General features: G+C 37.1%; 1 protein-coding gene and 1 pseudogene across 1 annotated transcript; both read right to left on the reverse strand.

The window, feature by feature from the left end:
- Window positions 1-454: 454 nt before the first annotated feature.
- Window positions 455-6,924, reverse strand: LOC148845109 (wall-associated receptor kinase 2-like; annotated as a pseudogene).
- Window positions 6,925-7,199: 275 nt separating this feature from the next.
- LOC148845110 (wall-associated receptor kinase 2-like) lies at window positions 7,200-17,742 on the reverse strand. Its single transcript, XM_088955847.1, has 4 exons — window positions 16,857-17,742; window positions 16,609-16,767; window positions 8,370-8,630; window positions 7,200-7,237 (listed from the first exon to the last, which is right to left on the reverse strand). The coding sequence occupies exons 1-4, from the start codon at window positions 17,740-17,742 to the stop codon at window positions 7,200-7,202; spliced, it is 1,344 nt and encodes a 447-aa protein (XP_088811973.1).
- Between the last annotated feature and the right edge of the window lie 1,900 nt (window positions 17,743-19,642).

Consider the following 19,642-nt stretch of genomic DNA (forward strand, 5'->3'; position numbering starts at 1 on the left):
AATTAAAAGCCAAGAGGGTGTCCAATGGCCAAACCTCGTGACCAAGTTTATTTAATTAGGAATATATAGTGACTAGCCTGGATGATGCTTTCTTCATTAAAATTTCATGATTGACATCTACAAAGCACAAAACTACTTCAATACATTTAAAACTTAGAGTGAAAGAATTCTTTGGACAGCTAAGTTTGTTTTTACTAAGGCAAATGTTGTTGAATAGTATATCTCACTATATAGAGAGATTGGTTGAAGTCATTGGATTTTAAGTGTTTTTGGGCCCATGTATATAAATATATAATGCCATTCTATTAGCTTCCATCTTGATTCAGGGATTAGACTAGACGATATAAAGCCCTCTTTAGTAAAATCAATGAACCAAGAGCATAAGATGAATACAATACTACCTTTACCAAAGAAGAAAGATGAATACAGGATGGACTACGATTGAATTGATATATTAATTTAACAACAATGGTTGTTCATCTAGTGGGGACCTGAAAGTGTTTTCTGAACTTCTGACCCTAGTCGAAGTTGAACTAGTATCCCACAGGCTTGATGTTTCACTTATGTAGCATTCCACCTCTTCCTCTGTTTTTTGAAAAACAAAATTCTTTTCACACATCCTCAATCCCTCAAGTTCCACTACAACTTCTTTCATTGTAGGCCTTTCCTTCCCATTCAAGTGCAAGCATCTCTTCGTAAGGTTGGCAACTTTTTTGAGCTCATCTTTTTGACCCTCTTGTACAATTTGAGGATCAATAATCTCAAAAAGACGATTTTCTTGTATTGAACAAATAAAATGTGTGATTAAGTTCCTCCCTTCTTGCGGTCTAGTTGAAGAAATTGGTTTTTCACTGGTAAGCAGTTCCACAAGAACTACCCCAAAACTATAAACATCACTCTTCTCTGTAAACTGACTTGATTGAAAGTACTCTGGGTCTAGATAACCCAAGGTCCCTTGTACCGCTGTGGTTATAGGAGTCTTATCAATTGCAATTGACCTTGAAGTCCCAAAATCGGATACTTTTGCTCTATATTTATCATCTAAAAGAATGTTTGATGACTTGATGTCTCTATGATAGATTGGTATGGATGCTGCTGAATGCAAATAGGCAATTGCTCCCGCAACCTCTGTTGCAATTCTTAAGCGATGATCCCATGAGAATGAGAAGTCTTCATTCTGATTGTGGATATTATTGAAAAGGGTTCCACCGGATATGAACTCATATACTAACAAAGGTATTTCAGCCTCTAAACAGCATCCTAACAATTTAACCACATTCCTATGATTAATTTGGGAAAGTAAGACAACCTCATTAATGAATTGTTCTAATTGACTTTCATCTAATAATTTCGACTTCTTGATTGCCACAATTCTTCCATCGGAGAGCATACCTTTATATACTGTGCCTTGGCCCCCTTGACCAAGAATACAGTTCTCATTATAGTGGTCTGTGGCAATTTCTAACTCTTTTGCTGTAAAAATTTTTACTTTCTCAACATTGCCTTCCTCTGCCAAGATTTGTTGTTGTAATAACAAACCACCATTTCTTTTGAAGAAATTTTCTTTGAGTTTCTTGATCCGTCTTTTCTTTAAAACTTGGTACAACCAATAACCACCAACAAGGAGTAAAGTTACACTTAAACCAACACCTGCATAACCATTGAAATTTTAAATTTTACAATTAACATAAAATTAATACCAAATGGAAACTACGAATATTGTAGAACATAATTACCAAAATAAAATCTCTAACCACCAAATATGCTATATATATATATATATATGGACAACAATTTTTGGCCGTTTTTTTTTTTTGTTTTTAAAATTTTAAATTTTTTTTTGTCAGAACAATCGGTCTATTTGATCCGAATGATCGGACCGTTCAAGCCGAGAACCGATCCCCATTTAACTCAATAAATCGTAAGACATGGAAAAGAATTTTAAACTAAAACAACGAAATTATTATCCTTTTTTTTTGATAGAAAGAATAAAATAATATAATAGAAAAACATTTAAAAAAAACTGACACCCTCAAGCGGAGAAGCCTATAGTCCACTCCATGGGGAAAGCCAACCCTCCCTCAAAAGATCACATAGCGACACTCTACCACATCCTTGTTGAAATAGAGTAACGTAAGTCGCCACTGACCCAATAAATAAAAAGGAAAAAGAAAAAACAAAACCATCCATTTAACTTCTGCTTCGACTTCTTATCTTGGGATAACGTGAGGAAATAAAAAGATAATGTTGATGCAAGAGATTATAAAATTAGACATCCTTTCTCTTTCAAATAGAGAACTCATTTTTACCATGCAGAAGTAACAGTTGCTGACCACATAGTGATGTAAAAGCTCATAGGATATATGCATAAATTGGACCTTCAAATAATCATCGCCCACTGTTTAATGGAACTAGGTTGCCCAAACTATCACACTCAACTGCGTTTTGATTATGGTAACTTGAAGATGCATGAAGCAAACACTGGGTCTCCTCAAGATTACTTTCATCCCATGGATGTTTGTTCAGTCTCTTCAATCTCTCAAGCTCCATTGCCACCTCCTTCATTGTAGGCCTTTTATCCCCTTTCAATCTTAAACATCTTTTTGCAAGCTTAGTGATTTCTTGGAGTTGATCCGTACTAGCCTCTTGCACCACTCGAGCTTCCAAAATCTCATAAACATTCTCCTCTTTCATGGAAGTAGTGAAATAGGTAGCTAAATTTCTTTCTTGTTCAGGTCTGTCAAATGAAAGTACCTTTCTCCCAGTTATGTTGTTCACCAAGTAATTGAAGAGTTCGATCATCGACCAAAAGGGTATAAATTCTTTCCTTCTCTTTCCTTAGAGAGAGAGAAATGGAAGGAAGGAAAAAAATTCTTTCCTTGCCTTTGAAAAAAAAAAAAAAAAACAATGGAAAACTCTCTTTTATATAGGTTATTAATTGGATCAATGAAATCCAGACCATCAATTTAGAAGGTACCTTCGTATTGTTGACCCTTGCGGCTACCTTATATCCCACCCCCAGTGGCCTGTCAAGATAAGCAATCTACGAGGTTATATGTTTCCGAAAGGGAGTAGGATAAGGATATCTGGCCTGATCCAGGGGATTCTCATATGCAGGGCAACATAGGCTAAAGAAAAGCGACTCATGACTCCAAATTAAGGCCTCGTTTGGTTCGTGGGAATAGGGGTCTGGAATCGGAACTGGAATAGCCCTTTCCAATTCCAACTGTTTGGTTGGGCGGAATCGAAACCCCATTTTCATTCCTGTTGGAATGGTATTTCCTTATTTGAGGGAATGGCCATTCCCTGCCTCTGATTTGGGAATGAAATCTCATTCCTACTGATTTTAATTCCCATTCTCATTCCTATTTGAACCAAATAGACTATGGGAATGGATCATTCCAGTTCTGATTCTAGAGAATTCTGATTCCAATTCCAACTACGAACCAAAGGGACTCTAAGTTCTTAACCGATGCTATATAGTCACCAAGTAGACTAGTAGTCTCACAACCCAAACCAGTTTAATAGGGCAGCTCACTCTCTGGCCCAAATAATTAAATTCTTGGACTCAGTATATGGAGTGGAGCAGGGCCCCAGCTTGTATTGAACAATATGTAAACTCCTTTTGTTAGTTTATAGCTTTACTTTATTTATCAAAAAAAAAAAAAAAAAAAACAAACAAACAAACGTAAACGTTCTATTTTGATGTACATAGGGGCGGAGCCAGGGAGGCCCAGGGGAGCCATGGCCGCCTGTGGTCCAAAAATCCCCCATTAGTAATACAATTTTCATGTAAATTTTTCCCCTCCCCCCTCTCCAACCAAATGGTTGGCTCCCTTATAGGCCCATTTATATTTATTCCTTCCTACCTTCCTAATCCACTTTAGGTTTTGGCCCACTTATGAAAATTCCATGGCTCCACCCTTGGATGTACAGTAATTAGAAGGCCAAACCAACGGTTGAACTTGGCTTCTTAATCAGCCGGTCTCACACCTAAAACTGCAAAACCCCAGATTTTTTTTTATAAACTTTCGGGATGGGCCTGGGCCTGTGCCAATCCTTTAGTTAGTAACTCTAGGATGGATCATTAGCTAGTTGTTGAATGTTAAGGGATCTTATCATCATCACCATTTGAGCTTTGTGACATATGGTATAAATCCTATCCAATTTTTCTATTTCGTAATGTTCAGTGCCATATCCATTATTTACTAGTTTCTCTTTAAATAGCCATATCCAATGTTAAATCGAGGATGCTTAAATAATTTCTCATTAGTTCCAGCAAGTCCTTTGTTCAAAGTATTAATATGCACAACACACAAATTCTGTATTGTACAATTCAAAGAGACAATAATCTATTATTTACTAGTTTTGTGGTCTCAGAATTTTATAATAAACATGCTAAGAAGGGTTCTAAAAGTTAAACACCCCCCACCCCCACCAAAAAAAAAAAATTATAGTTAGCATTTCTGTGAGTTTGAAAACCAATAACTATCAACCATTTGCTTTTCTACCACACTCATTTTTTTAGATATATTTCTTTTTGATTGTTCAATACTCTCATCCACTGAACATAGTTGGCCTTACAACAATTCTATAGAATTTTCCTTCTATCTAAAGTGGTATTTTCCTATCACATAAGACCCTAGTTGCACATCTCCATTTTTCCTTCTAGCTAAAGTGGTATTTGCCTATCACATAAGACCTTAGATGCACATGTCCATTTTGTCCATCCTACTCTAATTCTATGACTTACATCCTTTTGAATCTATCCTTTGTTATCAATTATTGAGCCAAGGTGACAAAAACAGTCACATTGAATTAAGTCTAAGTCTTGTATCATAAATGTAGCTTTCTCTATACTCTTGTTATTGAATTTACATTGCATATATTCAATTTCAATCCTACTTATTTTGAAACCTCTTGTCTCTAATGTAATTGTTTATGAACCTAAGTTTACATTTGATCCTTCCTTAATTTCACCAGTTAATACCATATTATCAACGAACATAAGGCATCCCGACACCTCTTAAACATCATTAGAGAATGACCCCATACTAAGTACGTGGCTAGTATTCTGATATGTTGTACTCATATATTATGATAAATTTTATTTGACACCTATTTTCTATGTTGTAATTTAGGTTAATATTTTGTTTGATATTTTTTGATAAATAAATTTGTTATTAATTTAAGAGATTAAATCAAGTTTTATTTCTAAATAATAACCCACTTTATGAATCTTATATTATTTGAAATGAGTTTTCTTTTGTTTTTCATTTTAGTGGAGATAACTACCAGTAACTCTTTCTGAGAATGCAAATAACTACATCTTGAAGCTCATGCTTCTTTTTGAATGAATAGACACGTGTCTGAGGAAGGAAGCTTTTGATTGTAAGTGATCATAATAATTTGTTTTAATCTGTAGAGCTCTAGAGATGAAACACTATGAAGCTATAGTGGTGGCATTCTATGATGGACTTCAAATTGCACGCCATATGCAATTTTTGAATATCATTCTTGAAGAAGATGCAACTTGCATATGACTTCCTTGATGCAACTTGCATAAGTTTGATTGCTCGTTAGTTCTGTGCCATGCCAAGCTAATTTCTTCATGCTATATATACATGGTCACCCTCTTCCTTCTTTTTCAAAATCTACAAATGTATCAGACTTACTAACCTAGAATGTTGAATGAAATTGCCTAGGGGCTCTCTTTTCAAAAGAAAATTTACCAACCATTTTATACCTTATCATACCAACCATTTTATACTTATGGTTAGTTGTAGAACCAGAGATTGCTTCAGTGGATGCACCGGTACGATGCAAGTCGTCCTTCCGTCTCCCTCCAAACCAGGTGGGCAGGAGCAGTTGTAACTCCCAGGCGTATTTGTGCAAATCCCTTTACAGTTGTTACTAGCTCCATCGGCGCATTCATTTATATCTGCATCTCATTAATTATCCAAATTGACTCAGTTAGCTAAACTCTGAAGTACAAGAAGTATATTTACTTTTATGTGCCGATCGAATAGTGAAGAGGAAGGAGATTATGTACGTACCTTTGCATCCGTCTTGGAGGTAAGGATTGCCTTGGTAACCTGGGGAACATTTGCAAAGATATCCGAGACCGTTGGGGGAGTCATAACATTCGCTGTTCTTTCCACATGCATAAGATGGGTCGTTTCTTGAAGCATTCTCACACGTATAGTTTTCTATTGCCCAGTCGAGGATGACTGGAACCATTTTTTCATTTCTACCGTAGAAATCCAAATAGCCCAAGAGATCGGGTACTGAGAAGTTGTACCAGTCGGAGTCAACCATGAAAGAGTAGCTGCATGGGTTGAAATCCTCGACATGTGTGTGGTTTTCGAAGCTATAGATGGTTACCTTGAACCTTTTAAACCCCTTTGGTATGGAAGTCTGGCAACAGCCTATCCCTGAACATTACCCATTGATTGGGCTCTGTTGGTCGTTGCAAACCATGGAACATCCACTTTTGAAGTTGCGACCCTTGGAGCCATTTATGTAAGCATATGTGTCGCAGCCGAGAACAGTGAATCTGTTGTGGGTGTCGGAGAAACTATAGGGTCTACTCATCAGATCAAGCGACGGAAGTGACCAGTCTACGTTCTCCGAATTATTGTAGCAATCATAACCTATATAGGTTTTGACGCGCAAACTGCCTAATGATGAGATTTCTAAAACATCAACGTTTCCATTCTTCCCTAAGAACAGCTTCAGAGGGTTGAAACTGTGGTTGCAAGTTACTTCATACAAATATCTGTAGCAATTTTGGTCATCAACCATCCCGAACGGGTAGGGAACGGTGACGTTCACACATTTCTCCTGGCACCCTGGCTTTGTCATTGATTCAGTTGGCGATGCATATATTGCCGTTGGCACAAGGATTTGAAGAAGCAGCAGCATGTTAATAAGATTCATAGTAGTAAGCCTCAGGTTCATTTGATTTGCTGATCATTCCCTTCCTTATTAATAAGTGAGAAACTTACTGCTAACGCTGGCGGTTTAATTTTCTTTCACTCTCGTGAATTTGTGTTGATTTACCTTATATTAACAGGACATGACAAATAGTAGAAATGTGAATAAACTCAGACAGGAATAAAACTATAAAAGTCAAGTCAACGGGAGGTATGGGGACCCATTGACAGGTTGACAGTTTCAAAGCGATTCTTACCAAACATTCAGAACTCATTTTTTATCTCACAACTAGAGCGCAAAGCTGACAAAAGCAAAAGCTTATTCAGTTATAGTAATACTAATAGGACGTCGTGATCTCCTTGATTTGCATATACTACTGGTGGATTGATTTTAATTTCAACCCCAAAGTTTACGCCAGTGATGGAGCGACCACCTTAAAATATTTCATAGGTGGATTTGTATCAAAAAGAAATTTCATAGGTTGATATATACTGATTATCAAAAGAACAATAATATATTTTATATGTCGTTAATTATTTAATTTGACCACTAAAGTTGTTTAATAACTTCGTAAGGCAAATCTTCTGTCTACTTGAAAAAATAATGAATATTGTAGAGTGAAAAGTCACAATTCACAAACTAACTTTTCTTCTCGATTGTCCAATATCAACTCATAAACCTGTTGCTTTTGCCTGTTTCAAAAGACAGTAGTAGATCTATTGAGAATTTTCTTTTATTTATTCTTACAATCTTAGGTGTTCTCTGTGTACACACTCCTTCAAACTACTTTGCTGTTCTATTCTATGGCCTGAAATTCCATACGAGTAATTCTCACCCCATTGTCATGGATGATGAAGTATTTCATTCTGGTTAATCCTTGTCTCTTACTATAATGCCAAATGACCAAGTCCCCAGTATTAAGTAGGGATTTGGGTATTCACCCCATATGAGAAAGAGAGAGACGGAGACTTGAAAAAGACGTACTTGGTTAAAGTCTTCAGTCTTCTCTTCTAGTCTTATATATGCATTGACTAATAACTACGTGTGGTTTACGATAAATTAAGACATACGAAATGCCAGCCAAAATTGCTTGGTTTCCTTTGGGTTTCATTTATAAAGAATTTCTATTGGATAAAGTCGAAAATTCAATTAAAGATATACGGAAACTCGATTCAAATCCACCCCACCTAATAAATGTAAAATTTATTTCAGCTCCCCCATCCTGCCACGTCAGATAAGTGAAACTTTCCATCCCATTATACCTTTTATATCCCAACGGTAATTTTCTTCATTAGAATGAATCGAATACAGCAGCGATCATCTTCTTCTCTTCATTCAAACTGAACACAGCAGCGGCCATCTTCTTTTCTTCTTCATTCGAACCGAACACAGCAGACACACTAGTGGCCAACGGTAGTTTTCTTCATTCAAACCGAACACAGCAGCGGCCATCTTCTTCTCTTCTTCAATCGAACCGAACACACCAGCGGCCATCTTCCAATGGTAATCTTCTTCTTCATTCAAACCGAACACACCAGCGGCATCCCCGTCATCTTCTTGCTCACCTCCTTCTTCCTCATTCGAATCGAACACAGCAGCGTCACTCCATTCCTCATTATAACCGAACGCAGCAGCGGCGTCTCCGTCGTCTTTGATTAGCTCACCCCAAGTGAAACATCTTCTTCCTCGAAGAACTGATCCAGCAGTGTCTTTTTCCTCAAAGTTACTGTTTTTCTTCATTTGAACCGAATGCAGCAATTTCACCGTCTTCTTTGTTTCTCAGAGCCAAAAGGTACAATATCTTTCCATCATCTTCTTCCCCATTTCGAAACTACAGCACTCACCCTCTTCTCCATTTCTCATTGTCGTTAATCTCTTTTTCTCAAAATCGTTAATCACCGGAGGTTCATCTCTCATTGCGGGAGCTACAGCGTTTTCCCCATTTTTCATAGTTGTTAATCACCGGAGCTTCGGAGCTTCATTTCTCATCACCAGAGGTACAATGTGTTTTATGGTGCTTTGAGTGTGGTAAGCATCTAGCTGTGTTGCGTTCTGCACAATTCATTTATTTTGGTTTTGATGATTTCTTGGTTTTGTTGAGTGCTAATTTGGGGTGATCATGGGCCGGGACAGGCCGGGTCCAGACCGGGCTTTGCACTTATGATAAGGGCTATAACTTAGGCCCGGGTCTGAACCGACCCGGGGTTCTGGGCCTTAAACATAAGCCCTAGCCCAGGTCTATACGGATCTGGGTCGGGCTTGATTCCGGGCTAATGTCACCCATATATAAAACATTACATATCTATATATTAAATGACATAAAATGCATATAAACTTATTTTATACATTAAAATAATATAAATTATACATTTCATGTTATAATATTTATATATAAATTATATAATATAATGTAAAATAGCATGTATACATATGTATACATTATACAAGAAATGTGCAAGTTTAAATATATGCGGGCCAGGCTTAGCCCATTCCTAGCTTGAAAATTTGCGAGCCTAATGTGGGCCTGAACACAAAACCCAAGCCGAAGCCCGGAATTTTTGGGCCAGGCTGAAATGATCACCCCTAGTGCTAATTGAGTTTTGTCATTCTTTATATATAAAATTTAAATGGTACTATATTTATTTTGTTACTTGTGCTAACAATCGACGGTTAAATTCCCGACGGAAAAATGCCAGGTGACAAAGTTGGGACTAGGTGCTCCTTGAAACGGTTTAGGGAGATGCTACAGAGTTTGTCTCTACGTTTGGAGCACAAGAGAAGGCTCCAAGAGACTCCCTTTGGACACTTTTTGGATTTACCACAGGTGCTTGCAGAGATGTCCCTATTGAGTTATTTAGTGAAATCGTGAGACTCTCGACTAGGCATTGTTTTATAATTGGTAGAAGGACTGTGCAATTCAACGAGGCTGATGTTGCCCTAATAACGGGTCTTGGCCTATCGGGTAGTATAGTTTCCCTATCGGATGGCGTTATTGGTAGTGGATTGTTACAAAGATCTTTTGGCTTTGATCAAAATCACTTTGTCTCTATAGAGCTGGATTAGATGGTGAGGAGTACGTTGAAGAGGAGGTAAAGGAATTTGTCAAGAATTAAAATCAGAATTGGAATCAAAATGCTAGTTGTTCCTTCAACATAAAGCCTCCATTTTGTTGAAAGAATTTTTCCTTGAGCTTGTTCTACTTCCTCTTTTGGAGTCCACAATATATCCAAGAGCAAACCATAAGTAGAAACAAGATGCGAAAACTGGTACCTAAATGAATATATAAACAAATTCAAAAGTAGGAAAGCATTTTTTTATCTAAGCAGCTTTCCATGTGGAAGATCTTTTAGTCATTGTCCTAATATATCTTTGCTAGATGAGTCTACAATCCCTTTTAAGGTCAACTAGGCTCTTTGTTAAATAATCCATAAATAATGTTATATACACTAATAATGTTGCTAACCCATCATAAGAAAACACTTTTGCTAAAGTACTTTTAAGAAAGTGCTTTTATGAAAGCACTTTTATAAAAATACTTTTATGAAAGCACTTTTACAAAAGCATTTTTGTAAAAATACTTTTTATGAAAAAACTTTTGTGAAAATATTTTTATAAAAAAGTTTTACCAAAACACTTTATAAAAGCACTTTTATAAAAGTACATTTATAAAATTCAACCAGGAAAATTTTTATAAGTGGTATTTTAAAACTCAATTAGGGATAACTTTGGAAGAAAAAAATTGAAAAAGTGCTTTTTATAGTATAAGCACTTGAAAAAAAACTGGAAATTTGGGTTTAAAAAATAAACCCTTATTTTTAAAATAAGCACTTATTTTGTACTTATTTTTCAAACACCAAAAAGTACTTAATTGTATGGTCCCAGCTCAAATAAACACTTATTTTTCAAACACCAATGGTTAAGATCACACAACACCATCTTAGGGAAACTATCCATGTGCTAATATTAAAAGTAAGGTGTCCAATCTCACCCTTAGTTAAGATATTTTAGGCCTGTAGGAATTAGGCTTCTCCCATGATAAATCTCACTTACCATTTTGGATGCCCTATAATATTGCTTACACAATTCATAGTTATAAAGAAAAGTAACTATATATAGAATGCCTTAAGTGAAAATGTAACTTTTATTAGGAAAGAGAATAAAAAGCCAAGTAAATTTGGTATTGAATAAACAAATGGAAATCTCATTTCCAACACCTAAAGTATAGAGAAATAAGTTAGTGAGATATATTACAATGAAATTAAGTGACCCTTATTTATAGTATCACCAGGGATAGAATAGGTATTGATGAGGGCAGATTTGACCCTCCAGTGAAATTGTGACACCTGGCACCTCAATGCCAACTAAGTGTAGCCTCTTGACAACTAGGCAGCTCGCCATAAGCAGCTCGCCACAGGCAACTCGCCATAGGCAACTTGCCATAGGTAGCTCGCCATAGGCAACTTGCCATAGGCAGCTCGCCATAAGCAGTTCGCCATAGGCAACTTTCCATAAGCAGCTTGCCACAAGCAGCTCGCCATAGGCACCTCGCCATAGGCAGTTCACCATAAGCAGCTCGCCATAGGCAGCTTGCCATAGGCAGCTTGAACTCGCCACAGGCAGCTCGCCATAGGCAGCTCGCCACAGGCAGCTCACCCTTAGCCTGGCAACTTAGACAACTTCGCATTGCATAGGTAGCTCACCACTAGGCAGCTCGCCACTAAGCAGTTCATTCCCAAGTATCGCAGGAAGATCTCCTGCCTAACAACCTAGCCCAAACACCGACCCACCGACTGACACAGGCGCCGACCTGACAACCTGGCCCAGACACCGACCCGCCGGCTGACACACGCGCCGACCTGACAACCTGGCCCAGACACCGACCCACCAACTGACGCAGGCGTCGCCCTGACAACCTAGCCCAGGCGCTGACCTGGCCGCCTGACACAAACGCCAGCCTGACGACCTCGAGGAGTTCAGCACCGTATCCCGGTTCTGACGGGATGTGACGAGTCTTACCGTTTGGAGGCTTTTCACCCACCTAACTCGCAAAGACTCCAGTATATAAAGCCCTCACCCCCCAAAGGGGAGGGGGAGGAAAGAAAGGAGGGTAACCCCTACTCTCTAGCTCTCTCATTTCTCTCCAAGCTCTCTGCAATCAGAATGCTAACTTAGGCATCGGAGAGTCCCCACTGGGAAAGTACCCCCGGGTCCTCTGATTCAGTTCTCGCACTCAGCTCCAGCCGCCTACAAAGGAGAGGAAATCACCTCACGCGAAGGGTAGTCGGGTTGCGCTGCACCAGGGAGCTCCACCATCCTCTGAGTTGCAGGCCGCCTAGGAGCAAGTCAAGTGACGAGTCCATCAGTCAGTTCACCACCAGAGAGTTTGCCACCAGGCAATTTGCCACCAGAGAGTTCGCCACCAAGCAGTTCGCCACCAGGCAATCCGCCCCCAAGCAGTTCGTCACCAAGTAGCTCATCACCGGGTCAAACAACGAGGTACTTAGCCAAAAAATTTTATACATCACAAAAAATGGTACGTGACCAAAAACGGTTACATCAGGTATTATCAAAATTAGTTCAACCATTGGATCAACTACTATTCATTAGTTAAATAAATGATGTAATCAGTGAAGTCAAATGGTCATCTTCACTTTAGCCAATTTGGTGGGCTATTTTCATTATGGGCCATGAATCCACTAAATATAACTCTCTTAAATTATCCATACTTTCCTACTCTTCTTATCCTTACACTATCATCTCAAAAATATGATTAATAGCTCTCATCCTTATTCATGTCAAACTTCTTGGTACTACAAGCTTATAATGTGGTGATACTCTCTTTGTTAGTACCTACAACGAGTGTTGAAGTGATCGTCACCATCACATATATAGCTGCTATAATTTTCTTCACATCTTCAAAAAACAAAAGCTTATGATAAAGAATCAAATCACTTCTATGAACATTAGGTACCTGCTTCAAACCACAAAGTGATTTAATCAATCGACAAACCAGATCTTTCTTCTCTCTTTGATATAACCTTTAGGGGTCATAGAAATCTCTTCTTTGAGATTTTCTAGTAGAAAGACGGTCTTAACATCTAAATGCTCAAACTCTAAGTTAAGTACTTCAGTTATACTCAATATAGTGTGGATAGTACTCAAATGAACAACATGAGATAACATTTCATAGAAGTTAATTTTTGAGCATCTCTCTTGAGCTTGTACACTCATCTACAATCAATGGCCTTCCAACCCTTAGGTAGTTCAACTAACTCCCAATCTTTGTTCTTCTTCAATGCTTTCATTTTATCCATAGCCTTTTGCTAGTGACAAACATTTAGTCTTTCAATAGCTTTGTAGTGTAAGATCATACTCCTCTATGTTGCATGCATAAGCTGTCACATAACCCTAAACGTAGACAAATGGTTTTGTATCCCACCTAAGTTGACTTTGATAACCATGAGTCTCACTCTCAAAAAATTCAATTTACCTTCATCATTGTCATCAACAATTTCATCAATTTATTGATCTTAAATCTTTGTTGAAAGGTTCCACTTAAACCTTCTTTGTTATCTCTGAGCTTAGCCACATATTTTCTTTCTACATTGTGTCTTCATTGAGTACAACATCTTGACTAATAATAACCTTGTAGATAGTAGGACCACATAACTTGTACCCATTTGTACCATTTGTATAGCAAAAAAAAAAAAAAACACTTTTTGGACCTTGCGTCCAACTTGATCATTTGCTTTTTGGAAATCCATACATAAGTATCATAGCAAAAGTATGCAATGAAGGATTTCTTGACTATACCTCTTTTAGAATTTTATAATCAAGTGCTTTAATGGAATACTAATTTACCAATATTTGTTTGAAGAAATCCTTGACTATACCTCTCTTTGATATAACCTTACAAAAATCCTTACAATCTTTATAATCAAGTGCTTTAATGGAATACTAATTTACCAATATTTGTTTGAAGAAATCCTTGACTATACCTCTCTTTGATATAACCTTACAAAAATCCTTACAATCTTTTCTAGGTACGTTCCGATCCATCATTTGTTTGAAGAAACTTAACCCTTTTTCTTTCTTGGTTTTTTACCAAAGCTTTGAACTTCTTGGAGAAGAAAAAAGTGTCACTCTTCCTTTGGAGTATATATGCTCGTACCTTTTTAGAGAAGTCATCAATAAATGAAACAAGATTTACAAACCTTTGAGAGATTTTATAGTAGCTTTCCAAGTATCAAAGTGTATTATCTAATACTTCTCTACTTCTTGCTTTAGACTTAGAAAATCTAGCTTTATGGTATTTTCCAAAATAGGTGGTATTCATAGAAATCCACTAGATTTTAAACTAGGAAGCAAATTTTGATCAAAAATACCTTTAGTCCTTGCTTGCTCATATGACCTAAATGGTTGTGCAAAGTCATGATAAAACCAGTCACAATATTTGCAACAATAGCATTGATGGCTAGGATATCTCTGATCTAGTGGTATAGGTTACCTTGCAATTTGCCTTTTGCAACCACCATAGCTACTTAAATGATCTTTAACTCACCTTTCTCTCTATAAAACTTATAACCATCCTCATTAAAATTTTCAAACAATATGATACTTTTTTGTAGTCTTGAAATATGTCATACACCAAATACCATACAAGTGATGCCATCAAACATGGTAATTTTAACTTCTTTAACTCCCACTATTTTATATGTATTATTGTCACCCATGTAAATAGTTGCACCACTACATAGCTAATATGTGTAGAACCAATCTCTTCATGGCATCATATGGAAAGAAATGTCATAATTCAATAAGAGTTAGGTTGGCTCTAACTTACTGTGGAAATTCTTTGAATTTGGATCCTAATAAGAATTGGATCGACTCTGATTTTCCTTAGGTAATTCATAATCATTCTGAAAGTAATCCTTCTTACCTTAGCTCCAAAACATTGGTCCTTTCCTGCATTTCAACATATATATTATTTGATTTCTATCAGAGTTGATTCTCTCACTAGATGTACTTCTTACCATCATTTCATCACCATAAGAGTTTTCACTAACTTTTCTATGAGACTCTTTTATTTGTCACATAGAAATGGTAGATTCCAATGATAATTTTTTTTTTGTATTTCTCAAACTCATAATCAATCTATCCCAAGAATCATGCATAAAACAAACCAAAAGAGCACTAGAGTGTAAAACTCATTCAATCGTTCTTGCATTCATTCTTAGTTTATAGAGTTGTTTCTTGAGGAAGGATTAGTTGTACATCAATTTCCCTCATAGAGATTATGCAATTTGTCTTACAAACCCTTGGCAATGATTTCTTTGGACGCATTGAATAAAAAAAAATGTTTTAATGCGAGAAGAATACCCACCATGGCTATGTAGTATTTCTTTTCAAACTTTTCATCTTTCATATCAACAAGCTTCTTCTCTTTTTCTTTCCAAGGAAATTGCTCAATCTTCTTTCACTAACATTGCATGCATCTTCAACTTCCAAATTACATAGTTAGACATAATGAACTTCAACATAATTGTTGGGAGTGACATAATTTGTACATGCACAAAAGGAATGTGCAATTGAAACTATCATGTGATTCAAATAGTTAGGCCACCATATTATTGTGTTCTTATTATTGTTGTCATTTGAAACAATCGTGTGCAATGCATGTGCATATTTACTAATAACTTTAAAAGATCAAATGATTGATTAAATATCTATCATAAAATTTTTTTAGCCTGATTGATTCATAATAATGCTTTCTTATCAGTATATATGATTGGTTATAAGTCATAAACACAACTATTTAACAATAATGATTTAAATAGTTTTTTTATGGTACTACAATGGACTGTGTAATCTTGTTACCATTAAATGTCAAGTTATACTTATAGTAGAAGTATAGTATGTATATTCTTGAGTTTAATATGGTAGTATATATTAATCATTAAATTGTGTTAATATAACATTAAGAATTATCAATATGACAAAATGGCATTTAGAATTATCAATCTATAGATTATCATAATATAAAGTTCAAAACTTATTATTATAATTTAAATTATAATAATAAGTTTTGAACTTTATATTATGATAATCTATAGATTGAAATTACTTAAACCCTTTTCCCAGACTTATGTTGCAACCGGTTTCTTGAATCTTAGCTCTTTGGGGGTGCTCGACCACATGGTTAGTTGTCCAACTCCCCCTTAATTTGTTTAAACAACTTAGGAATCTTTTTCTAAGACCCGGTGCCTTGGACACTTTGAATCCTCTAAGGAGAATTCTAGGCCAATCATGATACAGCATATTAGCTTGACATGTGGGGTCCAAGCTGATATACTGTATTGTCATGGGCCCGAAATCAAGAGTACAACTTCACACAATTCAAATTCTATTCTTTAGTCAGAATTGGGCATGTGATATGGGCCCGGCCCAAGGCCTAGCCCTGAGGTGACAAAGAAGATGAAAGCACGGTAAAACGGAGGGTTGTGGCCTTCTGGGAAGATATTTTGGGTAGGAGATGGAGATTCCACAAGTAGAACTGTATAATCTATGACTCGGGAGTCAAACAACCTAGCTAGTAAATAGTCAAAGTATACTTTTTGGTAAGTAGAGTCAAAATCAAAATATACATGAGCAAGTAGTGTTTGATTTTGTTACCTATGATGACTTGATCCACCGGAAATTGCTTTTTCTTACAAGGAAATCTTCTTCCGTCCCCCTTGCTACCGGGTGGACAAGAACAATTGTAACTTCCAGGTGTATTTCTGCAAATACCCAGGCAGTCGTTCATAGATTTATCGGCACATTCATCTATATCTGCAACCCATAATTAGATAAAACTGTGATCTCCAGAAATAACTATTGATAAAGACTCTCAGGCCCCAAGGAGATTACATATATATTACCTTGACATCCGTTTTCCAGATAAGGGTTGCCTCTGTAACCTTGAGAACAGTTGCAAATATATCCAAGCCCGTTGGGAGAGTTAACACAGTCGCTATTCTTGCCGCATGCAAAAGAGGGATCATCTCTTGAAATGTTTTCGCAAGTATAATTCTCTATCGACCAATCGAGCACTACTGGAACTACGCTAGCTTTCTCGCCTAAATGAAAACGTTCGAGATCCGCCATTGAGAACTGATACCAGTCTCCCTCAACGAGCAAGGCATAGTCACACCACCAATCGAACTCCATAATCTCACGGTGGGCGTTGTTGGTCCCCAGCTCCAAGTTCATTTTCTTGAGTCCCTTCGGGATGAACGTCTGACAACAACCTATGCCCGAGCATGAGCCATTCACAACGCTCTCTCTGTCACCACAAAGCATGCTGCACCCGACTGTGGAGTTTCGATTGCTGGAGGTGAAGCCATTTATGGATGCGATGGTGTCGCACCCGATAGCCATGAATCTGGTACTGGTGTCGGAAATTGTGTAAGGCAAAGATTGCAAATTAATGGTCGAAGTGAACGAATCTCGGCGATCAGATTCGTGGACTGATGAGTAGCACTTGTAACTGATGGCAGCGTATATTCGTAATTGGCCTCCTAGCGATATTTCTAACACTTGTTGACGATTATTTCCTGTATCTATGAACAGTTTTCCTTCCTCACAAGTCAGGTTGTAGCCTTGCTTATAACAGTTTGAGTCACCGATCCCAAATGGGTAGGGAATGGTTACGTCTCCACATCTCTCCTGGCATCCAGGCCTTGCCATTGTCATTGACACGTTCGACAATTTCGCACTTGCTGGCCGTAAGAACAGAAGCTGAAGAAGCAGCAGGACCAAAGACATAGTTTTCTCTTTCCAGGAATCGTTTTGTTTCATAGGATGTTCATTTAGTCATTTATAACAATTTTCTCGATCGAGACCATTCAAAATTATATTGGCTTTCTTTTTCAATGAAAATAACCTAGTACGTATCTAGAAAATAAGACTCCAGGGATCCGTGGGGTTTTTAAAACCGGACCCGACCAGAAATACCAGGAACCAGTCATCTGACCAGTTCTGTTTTCCTCCAAAACTGTTGATTTTGGTCAGCAAATTGTTGAACCGATCGGTTATCATTCGAACAGTTTTGACTGTTTTTTAACTTTTAAAATTTTTTTATTTTTTTGTCAGAACAGGCCAGCCATTTGGATCGAACGGTCGGACCGTTCGATTCGATAACCGAACCCCTAACCAGTTCGGTCAGCGGTTCGTTTTTAAATTTGGGAAGATTGACTCATGTAGCCAATCTCAACAAACAATTTAAAGCAAAGTTATTCAATTTGAAACAAAATTCTCTTAGAATCTCTACTTATGTTTCCGACTTTACATTATATTGTTTGTTTGTGAAAAATAAAATACGTAGTAAAATGGTGTCACCCCACCTTATATACAAAAAACTGGAGGTGCAATCCGAGGACATGCCCGAATTTAATTACAAACCCAGTTTCAACCTGAACTTATTCAAACACAAATAGGGATGGACTTGGACTTTGGCAATTTGGACCGGTTAGGCTCAGGCTATCCAAGGCCTCAACCCAAGATAAACCAAATATAGGTCAGGCCCAAATTTTTTCATCCAGACCTATTCCAAAACCCAAAAACTCAAGCTCAGCTTACGCAAGAGCTTGGGTTGGGTCGGGTGGAGCTTGGGCTGATGATCTTGGTCAAGTTACAGCCTTAGCTAGGATAGACACATAACCAGGTCTGAACGATTGAGATATAGAAGTAGCAAGAGATGAACTCTCAAATTGCGTAGTATCAAGAAAATAATGTTAAAAAAAGGTTAAAAATTTTCTGCTTTTTTTTATTTTAATTTTTACCTGTCGAGAGTCCCACCTTAGCTAATCAATGCCAAAATCTCCAGGTCAGTTGGATAAGGTAAATCTCTAGACCTTAAAACTGGCCTGGGTGCGAGTCCATTCCAATAAGATTAATTTCAAGTCTTAACCACTAAGATCCATAGAATGCTTGTTAATGGTGAAGAAAAATGAAAGAATAAGCTAGGTAAGGGATATCCAACTTTCGTGGCAACTTAAGTGACCCAGACTGATATAAGAAGAACCTTAATCAAAAGAAAATTCGTTTTCATTTAGGGGGCGTTCTTTTTTAGGATTTTGAGAGTGGGGAAAGTTGGTTAATGGGATTTTTATTCCCATTAACCAAAAATCCCATGTTCTTTTTTCAGATTTATATGGGGATCAGGGAAAATTTATTTTTCTGGGTATCACTTACCTTACCTGTGTAAGTGATACCCATCTCTTAGGTGGGTAAATAACTTTCTCACCTTAGGGGAAAGTTGCCAACACTTGAATGGGACAAAAATGTCCCTTATAATAATGGATTATTATGGCTAAAATGGTCATTACCTTGTTTGCATGGGAAATAAAAGAACATGGGTAAAGGCACTTACCCGGGTAAGTGCATTTACCCAGGTAAATAACTTACCGAAAAGCGAACGAGGCCTTATTCCATCTTAGAACACCAGATACCAAGAAAGAGTCCAGTGACATGAGAAGAGCCTTAATCCTGACATCACTTTAATTCCAAAATCAGGAAAAAAAAACCTATATTTATTATGTGGGCAGATGGACAAAATAGATTTAAATTGAACTATAAGTAAATAATCTTGTTTCCTTTTGTTTTTTTTTTGCAAAAAAAAAAAAAAAACAAAGAAAGTAAGGATTTAAATTGAATTACAAGTAAT

The sequence above is a fragment of the Nelumbo lutea genome, chromosome 7 (assembly GCF_056320005.1).
Source record: "Nelumbo lutea isolate HS-2025 chromosome 7, American lotus-T2T, whole genome shotgun sequence".
In the NCBI taxonomy this organism is placed as follows: domain Eukaryota; kingdom Viridiplantae; phylum Streptophyta; class Magnoliopsida; order Proteales; family Nelumbonaceae; genus Nelumbo; species Nelumbo lutea.